Consider the following 25760-nt stretch of genomic DNA (forward strand, 5'->3'; position numbering starts at 1 on the left):
CTGCTTTCAAGTTGAATCGTTTAAAATCAGGTTTATATTTCATTTTGCGGTCTCTCCTGGTACACCCTTTTATCTCTGAACTTTTCTTACAGGGAATTTAAAGACAGAACAGATTCATGTACCTTCCTTTGTTAGCACAAACTGAGTGTAAAGAATTCCCTGGCTAGGGCAGTACAGGGCAAAGTTCCAGAGGTATAATGCACTTACTTCGTACTTCTAAGCAGTATCTCATTTTGGACTTTAAGCGCTTAGGCTACATGTAGTATCTACACTGGCAACTTATACTACACATCTCAATACTGTCTTGGTCTAACTGTCCATTAAAATTTATCTGTATCACATCATCACACGACACCCTGGCAGAATTGGCCAGGTGTAAGGTATGGAGCTTATGTGATGTTTAAGATATAAATATATTTACTCTCTCCATTAATACTACATAAGCCAGTTAATGCTCCATTCTTCATCATCCCCTTCTTCCCTTTCTGTTAACATCCACACAATATTAAAAGGGACAAAAATCACAAAATAAATATTAATTATATAGCTCATAGGAGTTTCACTGAGATTTTATATTCCAGTTTTAATGCCAATTGTAAGCTTGATACACTACTCTTGCATAACCAAGAGCAATCAGAAAGCTCTCTTACAACAGTTACTCTTGGAAGAGTCAGCAAACTGTACCAGTGAGGACTGCATTCTTTAAACACACATATAGACCAAATACCAACATTAATACAGAAAAATGTAGATAATAAGGTAACAGATGAGCAGACTCAGAGGAAGTAGTCTTACACTGTATGGGAACTATTTTTTCTGTTCTTCCAGCTACAAAGTATTTTAGTACACAGAGCTCCAAGGCAAGCGCCTTCAATCTGCCATGCCTGAAGCTACTCAAGATAGCAGTTATTAAAAGCAAATCAAAAGCACCCCTTAGTTACTTTTGAGCCCTACAGCCCACACCAGCACATTACATTGCATTTGTCCTCTTCACATTTTAGTACTTTGGACTTTCATTGAATTCCTCACATGCTGCTTTTGGGGTCAGGAGAGCATGAAGGGAATGGAGCAGATAGGGCACCCAGGTGGGAATATACCAGTAAAAACTGTATCTCCTTACTTATACTTGTTTGTGTAATCAGTGGTGTGGCAAGGGCATGAAGTAAAGCAGAGAACTTCATTCTGCTGCACTAATGTTTGGAGGATTTAGGAGCTCACCACCTGTGCTGCTGCCACAGGTATTTGGCAAGATGACTGTGCTCCTCTCTTGACCTGAGGCACCAAAGCAGCGATGCGCTGGTCCATACAGAACATGTTGCTCCAGTACATACGGTCAGACACACAGCCCCAGTCTCCTGGCCCAAGGTCCTATTCACAAGTAACTCACTTCCTTTTGTATGCTCATCTTCCTGTTTTACCATCTGCATTTCGTCTATATATGTCTTCAAGAGCATCAGAGATGATGAATAAACTTCTAATGTGTGAGAGTTACTTCTGACTTTTTGTATTCTATGCCATGGTGTAATGTGACTACACTCTGTAATAACGACTGCAGTTCTTATAGATGTCTTACAACACCTACACGTAACACAATGTATTTATAGGACTTTAATAAGGGTATATTAATTTATTGTTTTGCCTTCCACAAATAAGTGTCTGAGACAAAAAGATCTTACCTGTGACATGGAATATCTCTTGCAAAAACTAGGTTCTCCAAGTAAAACATAATGATTTTGTATCAATATTGATAAAGTACATCAAAAACTCTGGAGGAAACAGTTGATTTGCAAATAGCACAGTTCACCAATAGAAATTAATCCAAACTGGCAACACATACAGTACTGTTACCTAGCTTTGATCTAATTATGGCTCGGAAGCTGAAAGATTTCCTTCAAGAAGTGGCCCATCGCTGTTCGCCAGTGCATTTAGGGCTGTTTTATTTCTCATACACTTCTGCAAGGATGAGGAAAAACAGTGAGACTCTTGCTGCACACAAGAGGGAAACATGAATGAATTGTACCATTTGGTACAAATATAACTATTGTAGCAAGTCCTGTAAAAGTGACAGATGTTCTGATAGATTTAAAAAGGAAAAGTTATCCAGTGTAAAACAAGGTTTCTATTTCTTGAACCTGATGTTAATCCTTTAAGCCACTCTGAGGATGTTTTAAATTTCATTTCAAACTCTGTTAAAAATACTTAATTAGTCTCAGAAGCACTTTACCATGACTAAGTACCGTGGGCTGTGTGTCCTGCCCCTCTGGCAACAACCTGTACTGAATAGCAGAGGTCCCCATGATACGATGAGGCCAAATCAACTCCAAGTTAAGGAGCGGCCATCTCGCCTCCCTGCTCCCCAGAAGAAGAGGTACATATGCTGAGGGGAGTGCTACACATGGAGGTGACGGGGCCAGCGCTAACCAAGGCTGACTTACAGCCCAGTCATTACACCGCGGGGAGAGAAGGGCAGTTCCCAAGGTAACTTCTCCCGTGGGATTCAAATATTGCAACAGCAAGATCCTTTTCTTTGTCTTCCATAAAAGAGGAGCCCAACACATGACAAAGGCAGCAGTTTGCTGGTGACCAGTTTCCTAAGAGCCCAGGCCAGTCCAGCAGCAGCTAAGCCCATTAAAGAACAGGAGAATGATGAATCCCCAGAGAGGCTTCCCCAGACAGAAGTACCACTTTGGCTTTCCCCAAGCGCAGCAAAGGGTAGAAATCTCATCACGAGGCTGATGGGCCAATCTTGTGAAAGGGAAGTAAAAAACCATCAGTCAGAAGCAAAGAGAAAAAGAAAAATATTTCTTAAAAAGGGACGAAAACACAGAAGTTATTTACAGCTCAGCATCAAAACACATGGTATTTTAGCTAGAAAATATTTGGCATTGCTGAAACATTGTCAATCAAAGTGCCAATTTAAAAAAAGATGAAAATAAGGTAAAGTGACTTTCTATTTTCCATAACAGAGCTGCCAAGCTTCTGCTATTAATGAACGAACAAAGAAAAAGGAAATAGAATAATGCAGATCGGAAATATATGTTTTTAAAGGTAAAGGCTGAAAGAAACCTCACAGCTTTCCAGTTAAAGCACAAAATGCAGCTTGTTTCATTGAGCCAGAGTCACTGCGATTACACATGACAGACATGAACAGATTTTTACTAAAATTACCAAAAGACAAACGATTCCTCCAAAGCTTTTGCAGAATTGATGTTTTAGCCCAAGAAAGACAACAGTTCATAAGTGTGTGTGCATATATACACATATACTTGTGTACATATATATGTGTATACACACATATGCATATATATACATATGTGTATATATATGTGTATATATATATATATATACATACATCATTTAAAAGATCTCAAAAACCACCAGCATTAGATCTGGAATGTTTAAAAACTTCCTGAATGATGATGATGGTAAACAATCACTCACCACACACTGGAATGACTTTCAAGTAACTGGAAAAACTCAGAAGCGTAAGAATTGCTTCAAAGACTTTATGCATTCTTATAGCCTGAGGAGAACTAATACAGTAATCTGGAAGGTGGCTGCTAGTCCTGTGTTAATCCTGTCAGCTGTTCCAGAAGCCCTTTATTGCAAAGAAGGTGACATAACTTATGGGAACACAGTAAGTTTAAAAATAATTGGTTAAAAGCTCACTTCAAGGCAACTCCTAAGGCACTTAAAAGTCAATTTTAGACAGAATTTTCAATAGTGAAAAAAAATTGTGTATATTCCCTGCAACTTATGTAATTACAGTCATTTTTATTGACTATACATTTATGAAGGGGGAAAGAAAAAGGAAACGTATTTTTTTTATCTTAACTAGTTAAGAAATAAAGATACACAATCTGAAATGGAAACCAACGGTCTCAGAGTATTAAGTCAAAAGGAGTTTTCTTAAAGTAGACTGTAGGGAGGCTAATATTTACTAGCATTTCTTCTACTTTTACACTAAATTAAATGTCATATACTTCTGGATCTTGAGCTGATTTCTCTCTAGAAAGAGCAGAGGATGTCATAAAATGGAATATAAAGAAAGCTCGGTTTCAAAATGCACACTGGAAATAACTTATTAGTTTAAAAGTTGCATTTTCTTGTATCATAGCAGAGTGGATATATTCATAAACTCCAAACATGGCTTAAGTGGCTTCCAGTAGCACATTTTCTGTATTACACTAGTAACATCAGCATAATCGGAATTATCACTTCTTTGTGTGGCAGCTATTCCATTTACTCAGGTAAAATGCAAACATGTCATGCATTCACCTACAGGTAGACCAATGATTAAAATGGGGATCTAAGAATCCAGGATTCTTGAGACAGAAACATTGTATAAAATTCAGTAACAACAGTGACAGAAATGATAGTGATGGACTGTGACAACAATTCACAGAATCCTTGAGATAAACAACAGAAAAAGATGAAAGCTATACTAAAAAATATTCTTCAAAATATAGCTGATGTGAATTGGAAATGGAGATAATGAGTACAGTAAATAACTTCTGATGACAAACTTTTTACTGTCCTTTGAATGAAATGGCCAAGCATGCAGAAAGGCAGAAAAAAGTCACCTTTTGTTCCATTAGAAACTTAGACTGCTCGAAGTCTGAGAAAGCATAAAGATGGTGGACTGCTCAACAGAAAGGCACTGATGTCTAGTCTGATTTCCCCAGAAGATGGTAGGAAGTGACCGTGCACATCATTTATGTTTAAAGCAAGGTAGCAGTTATTTAGACAAAGCGGATTGGAAGACAGGAAGAAACAAAGAGAGGGAAGAAGAAACATAAAGGATATAGCTGGTTAAAAGGCAAAGATTTGCTACTAAAAGTTAAAAAAACGAATGTTGCCAGTGTTAAGCCCAAAGTCTGCTTTACCATTGGCTCATTTTCCAGTGCTAACATACAATCTCTATACATAATGTGGTAACACCTTTGTTTAGGGCTTTTGTTTGTGAGCTTGTTTCTTTGCATTAGCCCAACCACATTCTCTCTCTTCAGATTTTAATTTAAGCAAGTAGAACTAATATACTGAAAACAACTGCTTCCACAAGTAGAATATATGGCAAAGAGACATCTATTAAAGATATCAAAACAGAAAGACCCTAAATGCTGATCTGCCCGGGAATGCTTTTCTGCTGTTCTTTATCCTCTCCCGTCCTCCTGAAGTGGGGCATTTTCACAACTGTACATTCAAGGAGTACAGAACAACAGCAAAGGCTTTTACTTTGCTGATATGGCAGAATAATTTTTTACCTTTGCCAAAGCAGAAATTTTACTTTCCTGGGAGGTAAAGTTCCTTTATTCTTTTCCTCTTCATGCAAAGTATCTTCTCAAATAAACACCAAAATGCTAACTAATCCCTACACACACAGCTACTGCTAGCTCATTATTTTAACCTAGCAGTGGTGGTTGATGGGCTGAAAAGGGCAATAACATTAAGTTTCAGGTTCAACACCTCTACTGTCCTTCACTTTCTAACATATGTAAGACGTAAAAGTTTGCTGGGGTCAAAAGTACAGGTAAAAATTTCTATTTGGCTTGGTTTCTTGGCCCCAGAACACTCCCACGGAACCTGACTTCCCTTTCAGCCTCATCAAAGCAAATACTCAGTTTCTCCTTTCGGGCTTATCAGAGGAGAGGTGATGATAGGTTTTAAAACACTCTTCCCATTGGCAGAACAAGGCACATTTATGTAGAGAAAATGTCTCAAAACAGGCAAAATGTAAGTTAAAATGTAAAGGAGGAAAAAATTATTATTAGAATATGCGTAAGTTTCAATACATGTGCTTCTGTAACAGGCACAGCATTGGTACAAAATAATCTGCTAAGGAAGCATTTTTATTGCACAGATCATGCATATGAATGTTGGCATGAATTTACTACTTATTCTTTACCAACACACGATATATTAATCACATTTAAGTGTATAAATTCTAGATTTATTCAATAACAAACACACATGAAGTGGTAGAGTCCCTTACTATATGATTGCAACTGCTTGTGTAAATCCCCACTTTAAAGGGGATTTCAATAGAATCATGTGCTCCCTTCCTACTGGTCTTATTTTGAGCTTAGCTTATTTTAGCTAGTATTCCATTTTAGATAACTACGTTCAGCTTGCATGGTAAATGCTAAAATGTTCACATTAGAGTTTCATTTCTGCAGTGGAATGACTTGGTATGAAAGATAATTACTTCAGGGGTGTGGGCAGTGCCTCTGAATACTCCATACCAGCAGGAACAACTGCTGTCTAGGCCGATATAAGTGCCTCCTACCCACTCTCAGGGAGATCCCAGTCCCCTTTTACCCTTCTTATCTTCTCAAATCAGGAATCATGTTGAGTCCTATATTTGTCTCCCACCATCCCCATCAGCTGATTTCCCTGTGGTTGCTGGCAGGGAAGGCACAGGAGTTGCCCCAGGGTTCAGGTAAATGCCACCATGTAAATAATAGCGTCTTTCACTGCATTGCTCAGAAGTGGCTGGTATATAACACAACCAGTGCTACACATCACAAGTGGGGAACCTCTGTTCTAATCCTGTCTCTAAGCTTAAAGAGGTGTAATTATTAGAGGCTTGTGATGCAAAAAACTAATTTCACAACAAAAACCACTTTTACCTGGATTCTTTCTGTTGCTGTAGGCCACAACTGTCTGCATAAGACCTTCTTAAGAACATCTGGAAGAAGGCTGACAGTTATAAGCAGAATTATACCCAGCCACGCAGGACCACTAGACAGCATTTGCATGAACACATAATACATCCTCTGATAATTGAGAAAAGGCCTAGTAGGAAAAAAAATAAATAGATATTACACTCCAATACACAGAAGACTGACAATGTTAAACATAAAACTTATTACACGGATGAAATATTGCATGTTCAACTTCCCAGTTTGTGGGATTTCATCCATACCAGTTTTCTCAAAAGGAGATCTAAACACCTAGTGACTAGAGAGAGCTGACTTGTTCTTGTCTTCCAGGCTGCAGGAAATACCATGCTGTCCTCCTGCCCAAGCTGCCTCTCCTTTGCAAAGATTAATTTACATTCTTATCTCGTTTATGCTCTTCCACCTGCTCCTTATCTTGCCTCAGGTGTTTTCGACCTTTCTTTTCAGTGTCTCCCCTATTACTTTCCTCCTCTTTCCCATCACATGCTCATTGACCACATCTTTCTACCGAAAGATGAAACAACATTTACAATGCAATTTATATTCATACCAAATAATTCCTCCCCAGAGCAGAGAAAAGACAATGTAGAACACCAGTGATCCCCAGATCATGAAGTGATTTATCCACGTCCAATAGTGTGTATCTAGTGCAAGCTGAAAAAAAAAATAAAAACAAACCAAAAATGAAAAACATGAAACAAAAACCCACAACACAAATGAGATTATATGGTGTTATTACTATCTAGAAGCAACAGATTAGTCAGAAGGAGATGAAATAAAATTACACCCTTTGAAAAAAGGGAAGGATCTACACAGAATTAGCTAAAAACATTTTTCAATTTTTAGCACAGTTAAGAAGGCACATATAGCAAGATCTGTATGTAAACTAATTTAAAATCTGTATTTAAACTAATTTAAACTAATTGGAAAATGCATGGTCATAGAAAGAAACCAATATAATCAGAAAATCAGAAAACAAGCAACTAAAAAACAAGTTCTAAGAAAGTTTCAATGGATAAAATACAGTATAACTTACCTTCAATGTAACTGTGAATACGAGCACAGTAAACACCACTGTTCCAAAGGTCCAGTTTCCAAACATCTATAAGAAATGGTCCAAAGCAGTTAAAGGTAATACTGTCCAATACTTTGTGAATTGTCCAGAATAAACATCTTAGAACTACTTATTGCTTTACATCAGGAACTGACACTTAAGCAAACACACTGAAATCTTGCATGGTCTATCCACTCACAAAGTGTGCTGGTTTCTTGCCCTTGTGTGTCCACACCTCAGATTTCACAGAGACAAGAAAAAAAACACAGTCAATGCACTCAGCCTAAAGTTAACAGGTATGTTTCTTCACAAAAATCAAGTGAAGTGCTGTTAATGAATCTTCTCAGACGTCGTCTTTCCTCTGATCTCCCTTCTCTGTTGCCCTTGGCGGCCCAAAATTTCTCGGGGGTTCAACAGAATGGTACAGATGAGTAACAGTACAAGAAAGAAAGTGATAACCAAAGTCATGTAAGTATGTAAATGTTCTACATACATTTAAGAAAAAACAACTTTTGGATTGTGGTTGATTTTCTCCTCGTCTACATAATGAAACAAAAACACTTCAGCTTTTCAAGTGGGCAGAAATGATCATTAATGCTGATGGAAGGAAGAACTGGTGGTGAATATGGTCACAGAGGATTGCTTGGACTTCAGCAGCTGTGAGATGACCAAGTTTAAGATCCAGAGAAATGTTGGGAAAGCAAGCAACAGAGTTAGGACACCCTATTTTAGGAGAAGAGACTTTTATTCAAGGCATTACACCCATGAAAGAGAAAGGTGCCCAAGAGAGCTGAATGATTTTGAAACAGAAAACTGCTGAGATCTCATGAAGTCTCTTCTGTAGGAGGACATGAAATTTCAGCAGAAGACTCAGCTGACCAAGCAGGACATTTCTTAATGAACAGAAAGGCAAAACGGAAGCATACGGGAGACAACAATATGGGCAGGCAGGAAACCTGCATAAAAGCATTTCGGGGGTACAAAGGAATAAAGTCAGACAGACAAAGCCCAGCTTGAACTGCGATTAGTGAGGAGTGTTGAGGGTGATAAAAAGGATATTTACAGGTATCCTTGTTTCAAAGGTAAAATGCAAGTCCACTGATGGAGTGGCAAGACAATGTAGTGGAAGGTGTTAAAGAAAATGCTGAAGTATTCAATACTCTAGATATTAGTCTTCACAAACAAAACCTGCTTCTTGCATTTGACAGGAAAGCCTGAGAAGGAAAGAGCAGCCAACAGTACGGGAGCAACAGGATCAGAAATTGTTAAGGAAGATGAGCAGCAGAGGCAATCTAATTTGAATTTAGCAAGGCATCTGACAGTTGACTTGGACAGCATTCTCATTTGGATGATAAGGAAGCAGGGGCTAGGTCATTGGACTATTACTTGAGTTGAAAACTGGCTGAACCACTGAACTCAAAAGTTTAGTGATCACTGTTCCTGATGTTTGTTTGGCTGCTGGTAACCAGTGAACCACACCAGGGACTGATATTGTTAAATCTCTCTATCAGTGGCCTGGATGGTGACACAGAAAGAAAGCATCAGGAGCAAATTGCCAGGTGGTATAAAAATAGAGAATAGCTGACATAATGAACGGCAGAGTTTCAGTCCAGAGGGGCCTACACTGATTTGAGAAATGGGCTAACAGATATCTTATGAAATTAATTAAGAAAAGTGTAAAGTTTTACACCTGTGGAGGAATAACGTCATACATTGGAACTGACTGCCTGAGCAATTCCCCTGCTGAAAAGGATGTTGCAATGGGGTTACATAGCAGACTCCAGGTTGAGTACAAGCCTATGGAGTGCTCTCTCCATACAAAAGAGAAACTGCAAACTGAGCTGTATTGGCAGAAATATGGCCACTGAAGAAAGGTTATTACTCCTATCTACTCAGCTATAGTGAGGTTGAACCTGGAACACTGTTCCCGGTTTTGGATCCCTCAGTTCAGGAGAGATGTGAAAAAAATTGGAAAGGATCAAGTGGCAAGCAACCAAGGTGGTGAGCTGTCTATAGCTACCCTGTGAGGAGAGGCTGAAGGACTTATTCAGTCTCATGCAGGGGAGGTTAAAGAACAACCTTGTAGCTGTACACAAATATCTGAAGAACAATTACAAAGATGAAGAGCTAGAACAGACCTCTCTTCAGCAACAAGAAAAATTCTGCTTTGTTATTAGGAGAAATTTTTTCACCACGAAGGCAGAAAAACATTGGAACAAGGTGCCCAGGAGGGTTGTGGAATCTCCATTCTCAGAGATACTCAAAACTTGAAAAAGACTACGCAAAGCTTTAAGCAACTGCACCAAGCAAGGAGGTGAACTGTATCACCCCCAGGGTCCCTTCCCATTGACATCATTCTGTATGAGCTCAGCCAGTATTAGATGACAGGGGATCCAGATGGGCAAGCGATTGCACAAAATGTGCTGCCATGGGAACAACTCTGACTGGAGACCACAGCCAACCACAAGACAGAAGTCTGTGGGAAACTAGGCTGAGATAATCTGATCAACTGGGAAAGGAAAAAAAATTTAAAAAAATCAACAAATGACTGGCTGAAAGATTCATTATTCTGAGTATTTCATTATTTTAAAATTACTCAATATGTGACCAAGTTTACAGAACACAAGATGAAGTGCAGAAAGCCTCCAACATTTTGACCTTTTACTTTGATATGTAATATAATGCTTTTATAGGGTCATGCAATTGCTACAATATTTTGCATGCCCTAAAATAAATAAACAAACAAACAAACAAATCAGTGCGGTTAAAACTGGACAGGAATTCAGGAACTTCAAATTATGCCATTTACTGAGTTTCCTCTTGCAGATAAATTTTACAATACTCATATCTGGCATGTCTCAGAAAGCCTAGTGTCAGTCTAAGTTTCTGAATATTGAACAGCTGTGTTTGTATTTCCAATAAAAGCTTCTAGATTCAGTCAACAAAACTGAAACAACCTTCCTCTGTCTCTGTCAAGATAGATAGAAAAGCATTGAGCTGCAACCAAACCCTTCCCCTAGTCATTGTTTTGGCTCAGAAAATGACATCATAGCACACAGACACCAGACTCCATAAGGCTGCTCAATTTCATAGAATGTCCTGAGTTGGAAGGGACCCAACAAGGATCATTGAGTTAACTCCTGTCCCTGCACAGGTCAACCCCAAAATTCACACCACGTGCCTGAGGATGTTGTTGCTTCTTGAATACTGTCAGGCATGTTAACATCTAGTTTATTTACAAATATTTTTCTATGCTCTGCTCCCAGTCTATCCATCACTTCCCCTCTTACTTCTGCAGCTCTGTTTGTTTTATCTTCCATGTTTCAGTTCATCATTCTACTCATGTCCCTCCCTGCCGTTTTGTATCTCCTATTCTGTTATTCCTTTTAACTTAATTTCTCCTACCTATCTCCGAACACAGCTTAACAACTATGTTTAATCCACTCCGCATAAAATATTAAAATAAAAACAATCCACAGAAAACACATTTTATTATATGGGTAAACTAATTTGATGTTGACAATGTGCAATTACTCCTACGGTGCCTTCTTTTCTCCTTACCTTCCTTATGTAGTTGGTCTCTGACCACATGTTTTTACAACACCAACCATGTCATATCAAAAGTGGAACACCATCCACAAAGCGATATCACAAATTAATAACAAAAAGAGATAAATCTTTGGCACCTTAGTTTTGTTTACCAGGAAATTATTGAGGCGGGCATTTATGAAGTAAATATCAGCAATTAAAAGTGCACTTGTCCATTTTTCTAGTAACATGATATGCAAACAGTTTCAAACAAATTTCTAAATACTGAGAAACATCCTGGGGAGATTATGTTTGGAAACAAGTATGAGGGTATGCAAATTTTAGTCTGACACAGGCATCAGTCTAAGTGAAAGACATTGACTTTCTTCCCTTTTTACTAGTTCTGCAACAATGGTGAGTGGTTCATTTCTGGAGGGAAAGAAGTATTTAAAATTTTCTCTTCAGCAACCATTTTAACAATTTCAAACCTAACTTGAATCATCTTATTTCATTTATAATATTAGTGTTACCTTCAGCCCTTTTATCCCCTGTTTTCTACCTTTTTCCTCTTCCACAATAACATATGGTTGCGGTAAATCTTTCAAATCTTCCAATATTTCATTAATTTTTTCCAGACATGAGCATAATTTAAATACTTGGAAATAACCATCAACACCAACTAGCGTTCATGCATGTATGAACTCACGCACGTACCTCCGACTGTTCCTGAACACTGACATTGTCAAGCCTTTAAATCTAAAATGGCGACTCAAAATGTGTAAGTTTTATACATATGCACAAGCATGCATGCTGAATGGTGATGAATTTTCTAACCCACTCTGACACTCAAGTGTCAGAATTGTCTCATCAAGCAACACATTTTTTCATCAAATATTAACATGGGTACCTAGTTGTAGACATACACATTCAAAATTTGGAAATTAGGGACTAGTCAGTTTTAGAGCTTTATCAAGAAGAATCTGATTTAATATGTGCAGCAGAAGTAGACTGAAATTTCAAAAAGGAATCCAGCTGGAATACTTGCAGCACAAACCATTTACAAAATGTGCACAAGTATGAGAAGTTTAATTTTCAGGACTATAAATATAACCTACTGCAGAGTTTTAAACATCTAATAGAGAACATAATGGTACCAGAAAAAGAAGTACTGCAGTATACAGTTATGTCTAATGGAAATTCATTGTCCTTACAAAAGCTCTTTCTAACAAGTGTTCTCTAACACACTAGAAGTTCATTTCCCTGACAGATGTCACAAAGATGGTATTTAATTATATTTGAATATCGCACTTCTAGCAAATGCAGCAAACATATAGTCAACAAAATTGTGCCCAGTTTATTTTCTCTCACTTAGAGGGTCTTTTCTAAAGCCATTCAAGCACTTTATAGCATAAACTGTAATAAATTTCCTACAGTGGGGAGAATCGGCAACAAAAAGTCACACAAAAGCATAGAACAAAACAACAAAACTCAAGGAAGCAAAAAGCCCGTGTTTTTTAAAGTTCATGGCTCTTTACCACACCACATATACCTTAACATATTTATATTCCATGTAAGTTCTTTATATTTTAGGTACTTACAAAGTAGCACTAAAAAGCATTTCTATCTATATGTTTAAGTGATATTTTGAAATAATTATAGGAAATATCTAACTGCTCTTTAACAGTTTAATTAAAGAACAGTGAAGAATGAAATGGATATCATGACAAATCCACAATAGTCTTACCATGTGAGTGCTGGTTGTCATTAGCTGAGGATAGGAAGAGAAGCAAGTAGCAAAAAGAAAAAAAAAAGCACACAAATAAAATAGACCAAAATATCAATGGGTAAAATAAATAAAATGCAAAAGTTCTTAAAATTTGCATTCATGTGACTGCAAAGCAAGTAGAGATTATTTTAAGCTGCCATATGTAAAAAATAATTGCAATATTAAAAAGCTTGTTGCATTTAGGCTCTTTTACGATCATTCATAACTACTCTAGCAAGAGTCTTTTGATATGTTAATCAGATATTCAACAGATGCATGTTAAGCACAAACCAGGAAAGTTACTATGTAAATTCTGAAGGAATACTTGGAATTCATGACATATACTTCTCCTAACTTGTATCTAGTGTTATGGTTCTGTTTACTGATACACAGAATTCCTATTGCATAGTTCAGACTTTGCTAAACAGATAACCCATCTATCTCACCATAACTCAAAAACCAGTTACCATCTGTGTTGCAAATCTCAAAGAAAACAATTAAAACTATGTTCACAGCACACTTGACGTTAAAAAAAATTACCTTTGATCGACTGATCAAATCCAACACTAACCTGTCCATTGCTGGTCACAACTGTATTGTCAAACAAGAAATAGGCACCAAAGAAAAATACCACAGCATCAAACACTCCTAGGAATGTCCAATAAATAAATGCACGCCAGCGCAGCAAAGCATTCTTGGCAACATCTCTGTGTAAAACAAGATATATGCATTCATTATCAGCAAGCTAAAAAAGCTGAGACAAACAATGTCACTCATATTGTTTTTTGAAAGAAAAAGAATTAAGAGACTGCATGCAAACCCATCACATTTCCACATGACAACTGTTTACCACTTCACATCCAAATCCTTCTTGAGCGTCTCCTCTTTTTTTTTTTTTAATTACATTTTTACTAAACCCATTTAACTGCTGCCTGTAATGCTGTTTATTTCAAGTGTATGGCAAATTATCCACTTATTTACTCTTCAATCTTTTTACAAAATATATATTTTTTCTGGTATCTGCTGTACATGTGATGATCAACTGTAGATGTTAAATGGAAACACTAGAGGTCTCTGGAGACTTTGCTTTATTTCTCATGGAGTACTGTTGTACAGACTACTGTAACAGAACAAAATATTAATTTTATGTGGAACATGTGAAAAAGGATTTTGCAGTTGAGTTGAAGCTTCAGGTCAAGTTGGATTTCTTGAATGTTTTGCTACAAAAATACAGGGACTGGTCAGCAACAGAACTGTTCACTAGCATGTATTTTCTTATGACTTAATTTAAATATGATAACTTCAGTTCTTGCCCACAGAATGATTCTGTATTAACTTGGTACATATCATAAAACACATCAGAGTAAATCAGAACACAGTTATATGAAAACCCTGAACTACAGAATCATTTACTACCAAACAATATTTTCACTAAATGCACTTAAAAACTGTCCGATGACCATATGAAGTAATTTCTCCCCAGATTAACAATATACAGTATAAAACTATATGTGGCTAACAGTAGCCTCTTCTGGCCCAAACCAACTGTACTATTTCCCAAAACACCTTAGCAATAGAACCTGTTAAATAGCAACAACTGAATGATTTTGACCAAACAAACTCTGCTAGCTATCAAAAAACTAAAAGGTCTTCTGAATAATAATTTCTAAATGGAAAACACTCAAAATATAGAAGAGAAAATAAAAAGGGGGGGAGACTGGGTTTCAAGAGTAATATCTTCTATTTCTCTTCAATTTCAAAGTTAAAAACATATTACTGCATTGCCTAACCTTTAGGCACCTAGTCTGACCTCTAAAAAATGTTCTATCTTTGATTATCTACTGTTATCACTCACTAAAATGTACTGGTTTTGCAGCTACAAGAATTGAAACTGGGCATTGTTCCTAATGTAGATGGCCTCACACAGTTAGTTGGCAAGAACTGTATTCAAGTGGCTAACAATCTAAATCAGTCATAATTTCAATGCACAGAAGTGAGTCAACAGTATGCAGAGGATGGTGCTGGACACCATACAGAACACATCCTATGATACGACACTCTACCACTCTGTCCTCTTTTCTTTCAGAATAAAACAGGTATATGAAAGAAACAGCATGCTTTATCTTTTAAAAATACTTCTGTTCCCCATGGCTGAAGGAAATAGAAAGCACTGAAAGAAATAATATTTTGATTGTAGGACAGTAATTTCTATTTTGCTCTCGCTCACTAATGTAGCAAATGAATCGTGTGGATTGCAGTATGTAAACATACATGTAAAAACACATGCTATCTATTTTATCTAGTTTACAGACAGTGTGGGTGGTTTTCAACCCTTCTGTTGCAGTGTATCTTATGGTCTACTGCAACCTAGTACGGAAATCCTGAGGACTTTGGAAATAACACAGAGGTAAATTCCACCAGTGAACAGAAAAACTTGGAGGCATAACCGATTAATTTTACCTGTACAGGGAAGGCTCTCTCTTGAGTGTGTCTGCACTGACATGTTGTTCCATTAGACCATACAAGAGGATAGGAAGGGAAGTGAAGCTGATATTGTAGAGTGTTAGATACGCAGTATCGTATAAAGTCTGTAGATAAAAATAATTAAATCAGTTAGTTTTAACTTTAAAACATTATCTACTGCATGGCATTTAATCTGAACTGAATGTGTCAACTTCTTCAGAAAAAAATACATTCCTTCACAACAGAGGCAAATATCCTTGAACAGCTGCTAACTGATATTAGACACAACTCTGCACTGGTACCCCATCCATCTGGAGGACAAAAAGCTCAACTAAAACACCAGTTTAATAGTCTGGTCCTCCTAATATTTCAATTGCTCCAAACTACCCAAACTGAACAACAGTAGACTCCTGCAGAGGCAGAAATTCCTCTTTAGCACATCCATCCCCTCCTTTTATCCACTCCATGCCTACATAACATGGACACATGCAGGGAGGGAGTGGGAGAACTCCAGAGGTTTTCCAGCTGTGGGTGACTGCCACGTGCTGTACAAAGAAACACCACAACATGTCTTTGATTCTTCTTCCTTCTGAACTACTTTTTTCCACGTAAGTATCATCTGCCTGGTGGAAAAGGATCTGGGGCTGTTGATTGATAGCCAGCCAAACATGAGCCAGCAGTGTACCCAGGTGGTAAAAAAGGCCAACAGCATCCTGGCTTGTATCAGGAATAGTGTGGCCAGCAGGACTAGAGAAGTGATTGTCCCCCTGAACTCAGCATTGGTGAGGTTGCACCTCAAATCCTGTGTTCAGTTTTGGGCCCCTCACTACGAGAAAGATACTGAGATGCTGGAGTGAGTTCAGAGAAGGGCAACGAAGCTGGTGAGGGGTCTGGAGTAAAAGTGTGATGAGAAGCGGCTGAGGGAACTGGGGCTGTTTAGCCTGGAGAAAAGGAGGCTGAGGGGAGACCTTATCGCTCTCAGCAACCACCTGAAAGGAGGCTGTAGCATAGAGGGGGCTGGTCTCTTCTCCCAAGTAGCAAGTGATGGGATGAGAAGAAATGGCCTCAAGTTGCACCAGGGGAGGTTTAGATTGGATGTTGGGGAAAAAATTCTTCCTGGAAAGGGTTGTCAGGCACTGGAACAGGCTGCCCAGGGAAGTGGTGGAGTCACCATACCTTGAGGTGTTTAAAAGGCATTTAAATGACGTTCTTAGGGAAATGGTTTAGTGCTAGAGTTAGGTTATGGTTGGACTTGATGATCTTGAGGGTCTTCCAACCAAAATGATTCTATGATCACTGTAACTAGCACTCAAACGTACCACATCCCCCCATCAAAAGTTGTCTGTTTCTCAAAACCTATCTGGTGATCATTTATGGCATCAAAATCACTGTCAAACTCTGCTTTTTGATTCAGAATTATAGTTAGCAGTTAAAAGAACAGGAAGTTCTACAACTATATTTTCATCAACACATGCTTTTATATCTAAATCCTAACAATGTTTGAAAAAAACCTACAAAGTTTTCAATCGTCATTTGAAAATATAACCAAAACAGACAAAATAAAACAGAGTTGTCATTTTTGCTCCTCTTGGAGCTTTCTTTTGAGACATGCCACAAATTCAAAGCAACAGTATTATTTCCTTCCACTTAAACACTCCTCTTGTCCAATCCTGCAAACTTAATACTCTTTTTGTCCAGTCATTCATTCTTTGTTTTTTGCTCCCTCATTCAGAAGAAAGAAGAGATAGATTTTTCTGCAAAAATTAGACAAGAGCAAAGGGGAAAAGCAAATTAACTACAATTTAGAAAGGAGTCTACTGGATCCTCTCTTGAATGATGGCACTTTTCTAGAGAGCAGCAGTTCACTTCTCCTCTATCTTTCAGTGGTTTTGCTTTTCAACTAATTGAATGCTGCTATTCGTCTGAAGTTTGCAATTCATGCCTGCACAGCCCAGTGAAGACTAATTTACTCTTCCATTTTCATTCTAAGAATGAACAACTAGTTCAATCACTTATCTTTCAGGATTGCCTCTGTTCACGTTCAATACACTTTGGTACAAACAGCCATTTGACTTTGCATTGCCATTTCCGAATTTGGGGTTCCTGTATTCTTTGACTTTGAAATTAACATTGCTTATATGGAAATTCATAAAATTGAATTTCTGTAACTTAACTGCAATTGACACTGTAAACCATATGAACCACAAGTGGTGCTCTTCTTTTTACAATGTGTAAACTAACCTTGGCATTTTCTCAGCTGAATAGTAACAGTGTTAAAGGATTCATTAAAAAAACAAACAAACAAACATACAAAAAGCCAAAGAGAAAATGTGACAGCGAGGGAAAAAGAACAACTAACCTGTTGTGAAAACCCACAGAAGAACTGATATAAAAACTGAGGAAAAATGAAGCAGACATTCTGAAAAACAAAGTGACACAGTCATCAAGTGAAATATAAGTGCTAATTTATATGCTGTACAACAGTAGAGCTATGTATATCATAGTCTTATAACACTAGTAGTAGGAACAGTAGAAAGAGCTGCATACATTAATAATCAACATTCTTAATCTTACTGTACTACTGTTAAGAAAAATACTTAGAATATTTTTGAAAGCAAACTTACAAGGCTACAGTTTCAAAATTCAAGGTGAATGAATTCTGCGATCCAGAAGCACAGCTCAGTTAAGGCAAAGCAGATAAAGCACAATCCAAAGGACACAAATAGTGCTAAGCAAGCACGGGTACCCTGGTTAGCACGGCTCACAGCAAAGTAATTTTAGGATGCTTTGAGCTGTGACCCCAAACTTCATCCTCTTTTAACTAAACATATAGTCAAACACTGAGACCTTGGATTATTTTCTGAAGGTTCCATTCTGTAATCTTTCACTGCTTACTGAAAGAACTTTGATTGGATCTCAACATTTACACACTACAGAACTGTCTAAATAGGGGGATGAACATTATAAACTTTCTCTTAACTACACTATCATGATGAATTTAGAAACTAATGTAAATGAAGTTATGCTAAGTTCTCCAATGCTATTTCCAACTTAATTTAAAAGGCCGCTGCAGAGACAACCCAGAAGGTGCTGAAAATAAGTAGAACAGTTTGTGTAAGAGAGAAAAAAAAGGGAAATTTTGCTTTTAAACATAACATAGATTACAGAATATATCTATATAACTGCTTTTTCACTTCATTGTCTGGATAAAAACAATAATCCCATTTCAGCTTTGCATCTGGCACTCAACAAAATCTCTTTATGGAATTATTGCTTTTTTTGCATCATTGGCTGCACAAACTGCACATAGTCAGATATTACCATGTAAGTTTTTGAGATTTATGTAATTAGAATAAGCATTCTCCTACCTTATAAAAGAAGTATTGCACAAGTTCAGATATCCTAACATAATAAAAATGCCCATGAACAAGCAACATTTTTTTCAAATGTTTAAATTTAGGTATTGCATAGTCACTGTTTCTTGCTGCTTGACGACCTTCTTTGCCAATGATTCCTTTAAAAAAAAGTGATGAAGCTGTTTAAAAACTGAAGAACTATTTCAAAGACACAAATATTTGAAAAATTATATAATCAAGTTATGACATTTAATAAGAGATCACCATTGTATCTCGTAAAATTCCTGTGATAAATTCTCTAAAAGCTGTCTATAAAACGTATAACTGATTATTTGAGACAGCCTGTTTTTAAGAAGTTTTTTGTCACTTCACTTGAATTAGTATTCTAAAAAGCACACTTACCTATACCAACATGTGCTTCTAGAATCATACTGACATCATTTGCTCCATCACCAATTGCTAATGTGATAGGATGCTCCTTTGATAACTTAATCAATTTTACAATCTGGAAAAAAATAGTGTTAAAAACTCTTCTCTGTAACCGTTTCCTTATTTTGCATGAATGTAAAATTAATTAAAAATTACCAGAGTTATATAATACATACTGTGAAGGGACACAAACCCAATATTACCCGATGCACTACTGTGCACAAAGATCAAAGTAGTTATTTAATGTTAAAAGTATTTGTTCCAAATATAAAATAACATTCTTCAAATACTTCCAAACTATTTTGAGAAAGATGGACAGGACAAAGGAGGAGCAGAAGAAAGGGAGATGTTGTTGAGATTGTTTAATGCCATGGAAGCCCATTAATAAAAGGGTTCCAGAGCACACAAGTTCAAAGAAATCCTGAAACAAGAGACTGAAAGATTCTGCATAACTGTGCTGAAATTTTTTCTTACTATTTAAGAAAAGATAATAGTACTCTGTATATATCTAAACACTGTTCACACAGAAACTCTCTAAAAATTTGACTTCAAATCTCTCCATTATAAATGACCCTCTTTGTAAATATAGTACCCAGTCAACTGCAACTAAAAACTTCTACAAAGTTCCTGACAGCTAAAATTGCTGACTAAACACACCTGTTAAAATGAATAAGAGCTACACACGCTGTACCTAAACACTGAGAAAAAGATATGACAGTCTGAAAGGAAAAAAGCAGCATATATTCTAATGTTTGTTTCCTTTAAAAGTTCTTCAAACTATATTAAGATGTTTCAGTAATGGAAGGATGGAAGGATATGTTTTTACTTGATACAAACTACTATATAACAGTCAAGAAGTACTTAAAAATGATAATTCACACATCTTTCTGTCTGGATTCTTCTTTTTTGGCTTCCCACTTATGTTAAAAATAGAGAAGAAATATCACTCTACAGTAATAAATAATGCAGGTTCTTGTAGTATCAACAGACAGTAGACTATTCAAAGCTTGTTGGGTTAAAAAGGAAGCAATTAGTTCAGTTCATTAAATATGTTCATTTATCAGCAGGTAACAACCATAAAATTTGCACAATATGTACCTAAATCAAATTCAGGTGCACAGTTGGGTGCCATTTTAGCATACCATTATCTAAATTGCTTGCCAGTAGACGTTTTCCCCATCTTTTTGTTTTGCTTTTTCCATTTTAGAAGATACAAAGGTGAACGGTAACATTTTAAATTATCATAATTAGTCACATGGAATATTAGTTTTCAATATTTACATATGTGCACAGCTAACAAGCAGTAATGAAATGAAATACAAACCTGTGCTTTTTGCAGAGGTGCCATTCGACAGCATAACACTGCACTGCAGTTCCTGCAAATTTCAAGAAAGAGCTCTCTGTAGTTAGCAGAGCTCCCATCTTGTCTTGGTTTCATTATTAATGATAATGCTGCTCCATCAATAATTAAACCATAATCTTGCATATCTGTTGAAAGTCTGTTCAGGGATAAAATATAAACTAAGAGTCACTACGAAATTCTCAGACACATTTTTAATTTGGCAATAGTTCTTTTGTGAAAATTAATTAATGAAAAAATAATGAGCACGGGATACTGCATAATTAATACACTTTTAAACGAAATTCTTTGTATAGGACTCATATTTATGACATTTTAAAATTCTAGATTATGCTGAAAACATTCAGTGCTTCACCAGCTCAAAGACAGAAACCTTATACCTCAGTGACTTCACCAGTGAGTATGAGTGTATAATTAATGACCTTTCAGTTTGGTTTGAAAGGGTTGCAAGAACTGTGGTGAGGTAAACCGAGCTGCAGGAACGAAGCTAATTTTGTGGCATATTCCATAATATAGAGAAAAAAGTTAAAGGGAAAGGCCTTTGGTGCTCTGAAATCTACTTTCATGAAGAAAATAACCTTGTTTTTCAAGGGTCTACATTTAAGGAAGTAAACCATGCTTTGAAAGAAATGCCTAGAAGAGATTTGTTGGCCTGGAGAGGTCAAGCCACTGCCTGCATTTACAGCATGTATATATTTAGTTTAGCATGGTGGTAAAGTCCAGTACATGTATACCTGTTATAATAATATAATTATTACAGATGTTATCTATGATATTGCAATATGTGATTAATACAGTAATCTATTACGGGTACACTTGTAATACTTTGGACATTTCTAGGAGTGTAAATGCATGAAGCGCAGTTTACCACAAGAACATTTCCTGAACAATGGGGGAAGATGGCTCAGGCCACAGGAGTGGTTTTCTGCAGCATCCAACTGACTTATTTCAGAGCACCTTTGCAATGTGCCTGCATCACATAGCAGCCTCAGGCTTCAGCTCAGCAGTGAGTGTTGTAAAAATGTTCATTAAGGTTTATTTGTGCTCTAGCTTCAGCGCTCCTAGGTCATACTACTGTGCATGAATTTTCAACAAATATGGTTTCACCAGGACCAATGTTTGTGAGGAAAACACCATCTTATTAATATTAACATTAACATTAACATTAATATTAATGTTAATATGTTTTAAGCATCTCCATCTTCACTACTAGAACACAAGCTATTTTTGACAAATAGAGTACTGTAAACTATATTTAATAACAACTCAGATATTTTCAGTGTTTTGTTACCATTGCCACAAATATGGCAACACCATTAATATACAATGATATAAACCAAAAATGTATGATGATGAAGTTCAGGCAATGTACTTAATGTTTGATGTATTATAGTGAAAGATTTCAGCCTGAATTGGAACACCCAGGCAGAATCCTCCTATTACTATCTTAGCACATTCTTTAAATCTGGAGCCAAAGACAAAAAACTTCTGATGAGTCTTAATATCTAGAAAATTTGCATTGCACAAAAAGTTAAACAGACATGTTTAAACATACCTTGTGAGACCTGTGAGACTCAAGCTAATTGTGGTTCAGATAACATAGAGAAATATGTTTTATTTATCTGAATACATAAATGTTCTTGATTAGACCAATGAGGTTTAAAGTCTAAGGAGAGCTAATAATGCTCTGGCCAAGAGCTTCAAGCTGTAACACTAAGAGTTATAGAAACTCTCTGCTAAAATAATATCACAAATGCTTATTAGCTTGTTGTTTCTCTAATGCAAACTTACTACAAGCGCATATAAAATGTACTTGCTACCTAGTTCCATATTAAAAAGAAAAACAAATCAAATATGCGCCTTTATGTCTGTAAGACCAGTAACTTCTTAACATCCGCAGATTATTAAAATGTTTTAGAATCTGATTCTTAGGTCTTTACAGTGGAAAAACAATAGCAAGTAATGTGTACCAGCTACAAAGCTTCAAATAAATGGCCTAATTTACTACTTGTATGAGGCATAATTTATATTATACCTGGATTTTTTTTGCTTTTTAATGCCATTTTCTATCTATACCATGTTCTGTTTCACTTCTGTATCCATGACATCTATCCTTCTACAGATATGAAAAATACCCAGAAGTCAGTGATTTCTTTATAACCTAGGGTACTTTAAGAATTTTTATGCACACTAGAAGATTTGTTACTACACTGTTGCCTGTCTCATGTCTGTAAACATAGCATAATCTTTCCTAGGAAGAGGATCATATACTGTTGCTCTCTGTGGCCTTGGTCTTATCAAGAAAGTCACATCACATACTAACTCTGATTACAGGAATACACCTGCTTCCTTTTAAAAAGTTAGAAACAGCATTTTACTTTACAATAGCTTTTTTCCAAGAATAAATATTTTTTACAGTGGAAAAATATGTAATTACAATGCCCGTTGTGATTTTTCTTTTAACAGTTAAAGGAGTACCAGAAATGAGAGAGAACCAGGACTGTGAAAATGTAAACTTATGTGGAACAAATTTATACTTAATTACCACACAATAATTCACACTTTAACAACAGAAACTGAAACATAGGGTACTGCTGCTCTTAAGGATCAATCATTTAATTGTTTACAAAATGCACAGAATCCCATTCCTGGCTTGAAAATTCAGATTTTTCCTTACCCTGAGAAAGTATCCCTGGTTAAGCTGCCACTGTGTCTTAGGACAGTTTTGCTTAGGTCAAAAAGCACATCATGTAAACTCTGTTCCTCAATTTTCTTTGTGGTTAGCTCAAGTAATTGTGTATTTCTCCGGAAGAGTTTGCAAGCATAGCAAGTAGCTGCTGCTGTCTCCATTTTGTCTCCTGTCAGAACCCAAACTTTAATTCCAGCTTTCTGGAGTGATTCAATAGTATCAGCAGCTTTTTCTTGTAGCCTGTGGAAATCAATTGACAACATACATTGATAAATTGCTGGAAATGAGAAATTCAGAGGTCCGTATTGAAAGTTTTCCATAACCAAATAAAAAATTTCAATAAAAGTAAACAGATCTAAGAATTTTCCCCAAGGAAAATGTTTAGGGGAATATCTGAAAATGTCTAGGGGAATAGTGCATTATAAATAAATAGTTTTGATGCTTTCAAAGTGCTCAAAGTTTCCCCTTTCATTTATATAGCCTAAAAGACAACACACTTAACTCCTCAGACAAGTACTTTGATTAAAACATTTTCGGTGCTTTAGCTAATGACATCAAACACTGAAGTACTGCTGAGTTATTAAAGTGACTTCCTAATTTTAACAGCTTTTGAATTTTTTTTTAAGACTGAAAGATTCTTCCTTAATCTCCTTAATATTTATTTTGGGGTTCTTTCTTCTGAAACATTTCCCTACAATTTCTTCAATAAGGTGTTACATGAACTCCATGCCAATGTCTCTAATATAGTGATTTTTGTACACTTAATTATTATTACTAGCTTACTAAATTATAAAGTTACCACATGTAACTTTAGTAAGCTAGGGGTATGGAGGTGATTCAAATAAAGGGTTTTTCAAATAAACCTCTAATCCAGAGAGTCTTCAACTATTTTGGTAACATCACTAAACATAAGGAAATAAGAAATGTACTAACCGATCTTCAACAGCTGTAGCACCAAGCAAAATAAAATCTCTCTCTATTTTCTCATACACTTCTGCCAATTTCTTTTCCCGGTCCTGGAGGGCCAGCTTTGCATTCTGAAGCAGCTTCTGTGCGCAGCTATATTCTTCTGCTGTGAGCTTTTTATATGCAACGCACAACGTTCGCAGTCCCTCCTAAATCATGCAATCAAAAGAAACAAAATGCCTCTTAGAAAACCCTTCTTAGAGTTCTTGCTGGTGTGTATGCTGGAATATTCAAAACATTGAATGGTTTTACTATTAACATGAAGAGTCTCGCTACTCTTATAGTGAAGTGAGTATAGTATAGACTAGTACGGTGTAGTCTAGACTAGAACATTCTTCATCTTGATTCCTTGCTGCCCTGGGAGCAGGTACAACCTGAGGGACAAACCTCAGTCCTCCAGAAGAGAAACAGCTCAGCCACCCAACTGGATGTCTGAGATTACCAGGGGAAGAAGAGTCAAGGTAAAGGTTTCCTTCCCTACGTGTATAATTAGGCAGGATGAGTCAGAATAAATAACAATAATATAAATAGTAGCTCTGCAGAGTCTGATTTTGATGCTGTGTTGCAGCAGAGACAGGGACAAGGACAAAACGTCACAGAGACTGTTGAATACCAAGTGTGCCATTTCAGTGAAAACTAGAACTTAGCTGTGGGTGTTTCAGATGGGATCAGACATCGGGACTGTGTGATGAATAAGAAAGGGGGTATATAGACTGTGTATATAGACTCTTGCTGTTGGTAAGGGCAAGTGCCAGGTGGCTGCCTCTACCTTCTTTCAGAAGCTTCTGCATGTAGGAGCCAGCTCTATTCCCAGATATCCAGGATGAGGAAAGAGCTGTTGGGCTGGTTTTCTCTCTCGACAGACATTGGATGGACATGATATGTAAACACTTATTTCAGTTTCATTAGCCTCCTTCACTTGTAGTAATCAGACAGTTGTTTCATAGAGTAAAGCTTAGCAAAGCACTTTAGCAAAGAGTTTTGAAGTTTCCCTTCAAAACAAAAGCAGGTAACACTCTAGGTATTTTTCACATATCTGTAATAATACTTTGTCTTCAGTTTGAGTACAGGATGCCAGCAAACGTTATCCTATTTGTAAGACTGGCAGTCATACTGCCAGTGCAATGGATTTTTCATATTTTTGGATACAGCAATGTTCAGTATTTTACAACTCTAAATACTATTTTTTAGGTAAAAACAAATTCTGATTTTTCTTTTAAAGGTGACCAGGAAGTTCAAAGCTCATTTTAGCAAGCAAAAATATAAATATAAGGATGATCACTACACTGTTTCCCCATAAGAAGCGCATTTGTTGCTACACTGTGCACTAATGGATTTCCTCTTTTAAGGGCCTGTGAAGAAAAAACAGCAAATCACAACTGCTATGGTTGGGGACTGAAAGCTGGCAGAAGATTTTCAGTGAAGTTTGTCACTTTTCTTTCGCTCAGAAGTTATTCAACCACCACAGTG

The 25760-nt window shown here is 36.7% G+C and overlaps 1 protein-coding gene across 4 annotated transcripts in view; it reads right to left on the reverse strand.

The window, feature by feature from the left end:
- Positions 1-25760, reverse strand: part of ATP11A (ATPase phospholipid transporting 11A) — a 129374-nt gene that overhangs the window by 3431 nt on the left and 100183 nt on the right. Inside the window, exons 18-29 of one of the 4 annotated variants that reach the window (XM_082049863.1) lie at positions 24258-24439; positions 23313-23564; positions 20600-20774; positions 19249-19351; positions 18859-19004; positions 17850-17909; positions 15488-15615; positions 13599-13734; positions 7717-7782; positions 7231-7334; positions 6630-6795; positions 1849-1953 (exon numbers count right to left, since the gene is read on the reverse strand). In XM_082049863.1, coding sequence (XP_081905989.1) covers positions 1864-1953; positions 6630-6795; positions 7231-7334; positions 7717-7782; positions 13599-13734; positions 15488-15615; positions 17850-17909; positions 18859-19004; positions 19249-19351; positions 20600-20774; positions 23313-23564; positions 24258-24439 — 1608 coding nt within the window. In that variant the 3' untranslated portion in view covers positions 1849-1863. Of the gene's footprint in view, positions 1-1837; positions 1954-4583; positions 4673-6629; positions 6796-7230; positions 7335-7716; positions 7783-13598; positions 13735-15487; positions 15616-17849; positions 17910-18858; positions 19005-19248; positions 19352-20599; positions 20775-23312; positions 23565-24257; positions 24440-25760 lie in introns of all 4 variants that reach the window. The other 3 variants (XM_082049865.1, XM_082049864.1, XM_082049862.1) reach the window with 3 other exon arrangements.

Source organism: Streptopelia decaocto (assembly GCF_964273445.1).
Source record: "Streptopelia decaocto genome assembly, chromosome: 1".
Classification (NCBI taxonomy): Eukaryota; Metazoa; Chordata; class Aves; order Columbiformes; family Columbidae; genus Streptopelia; species Streptopelia decaocto.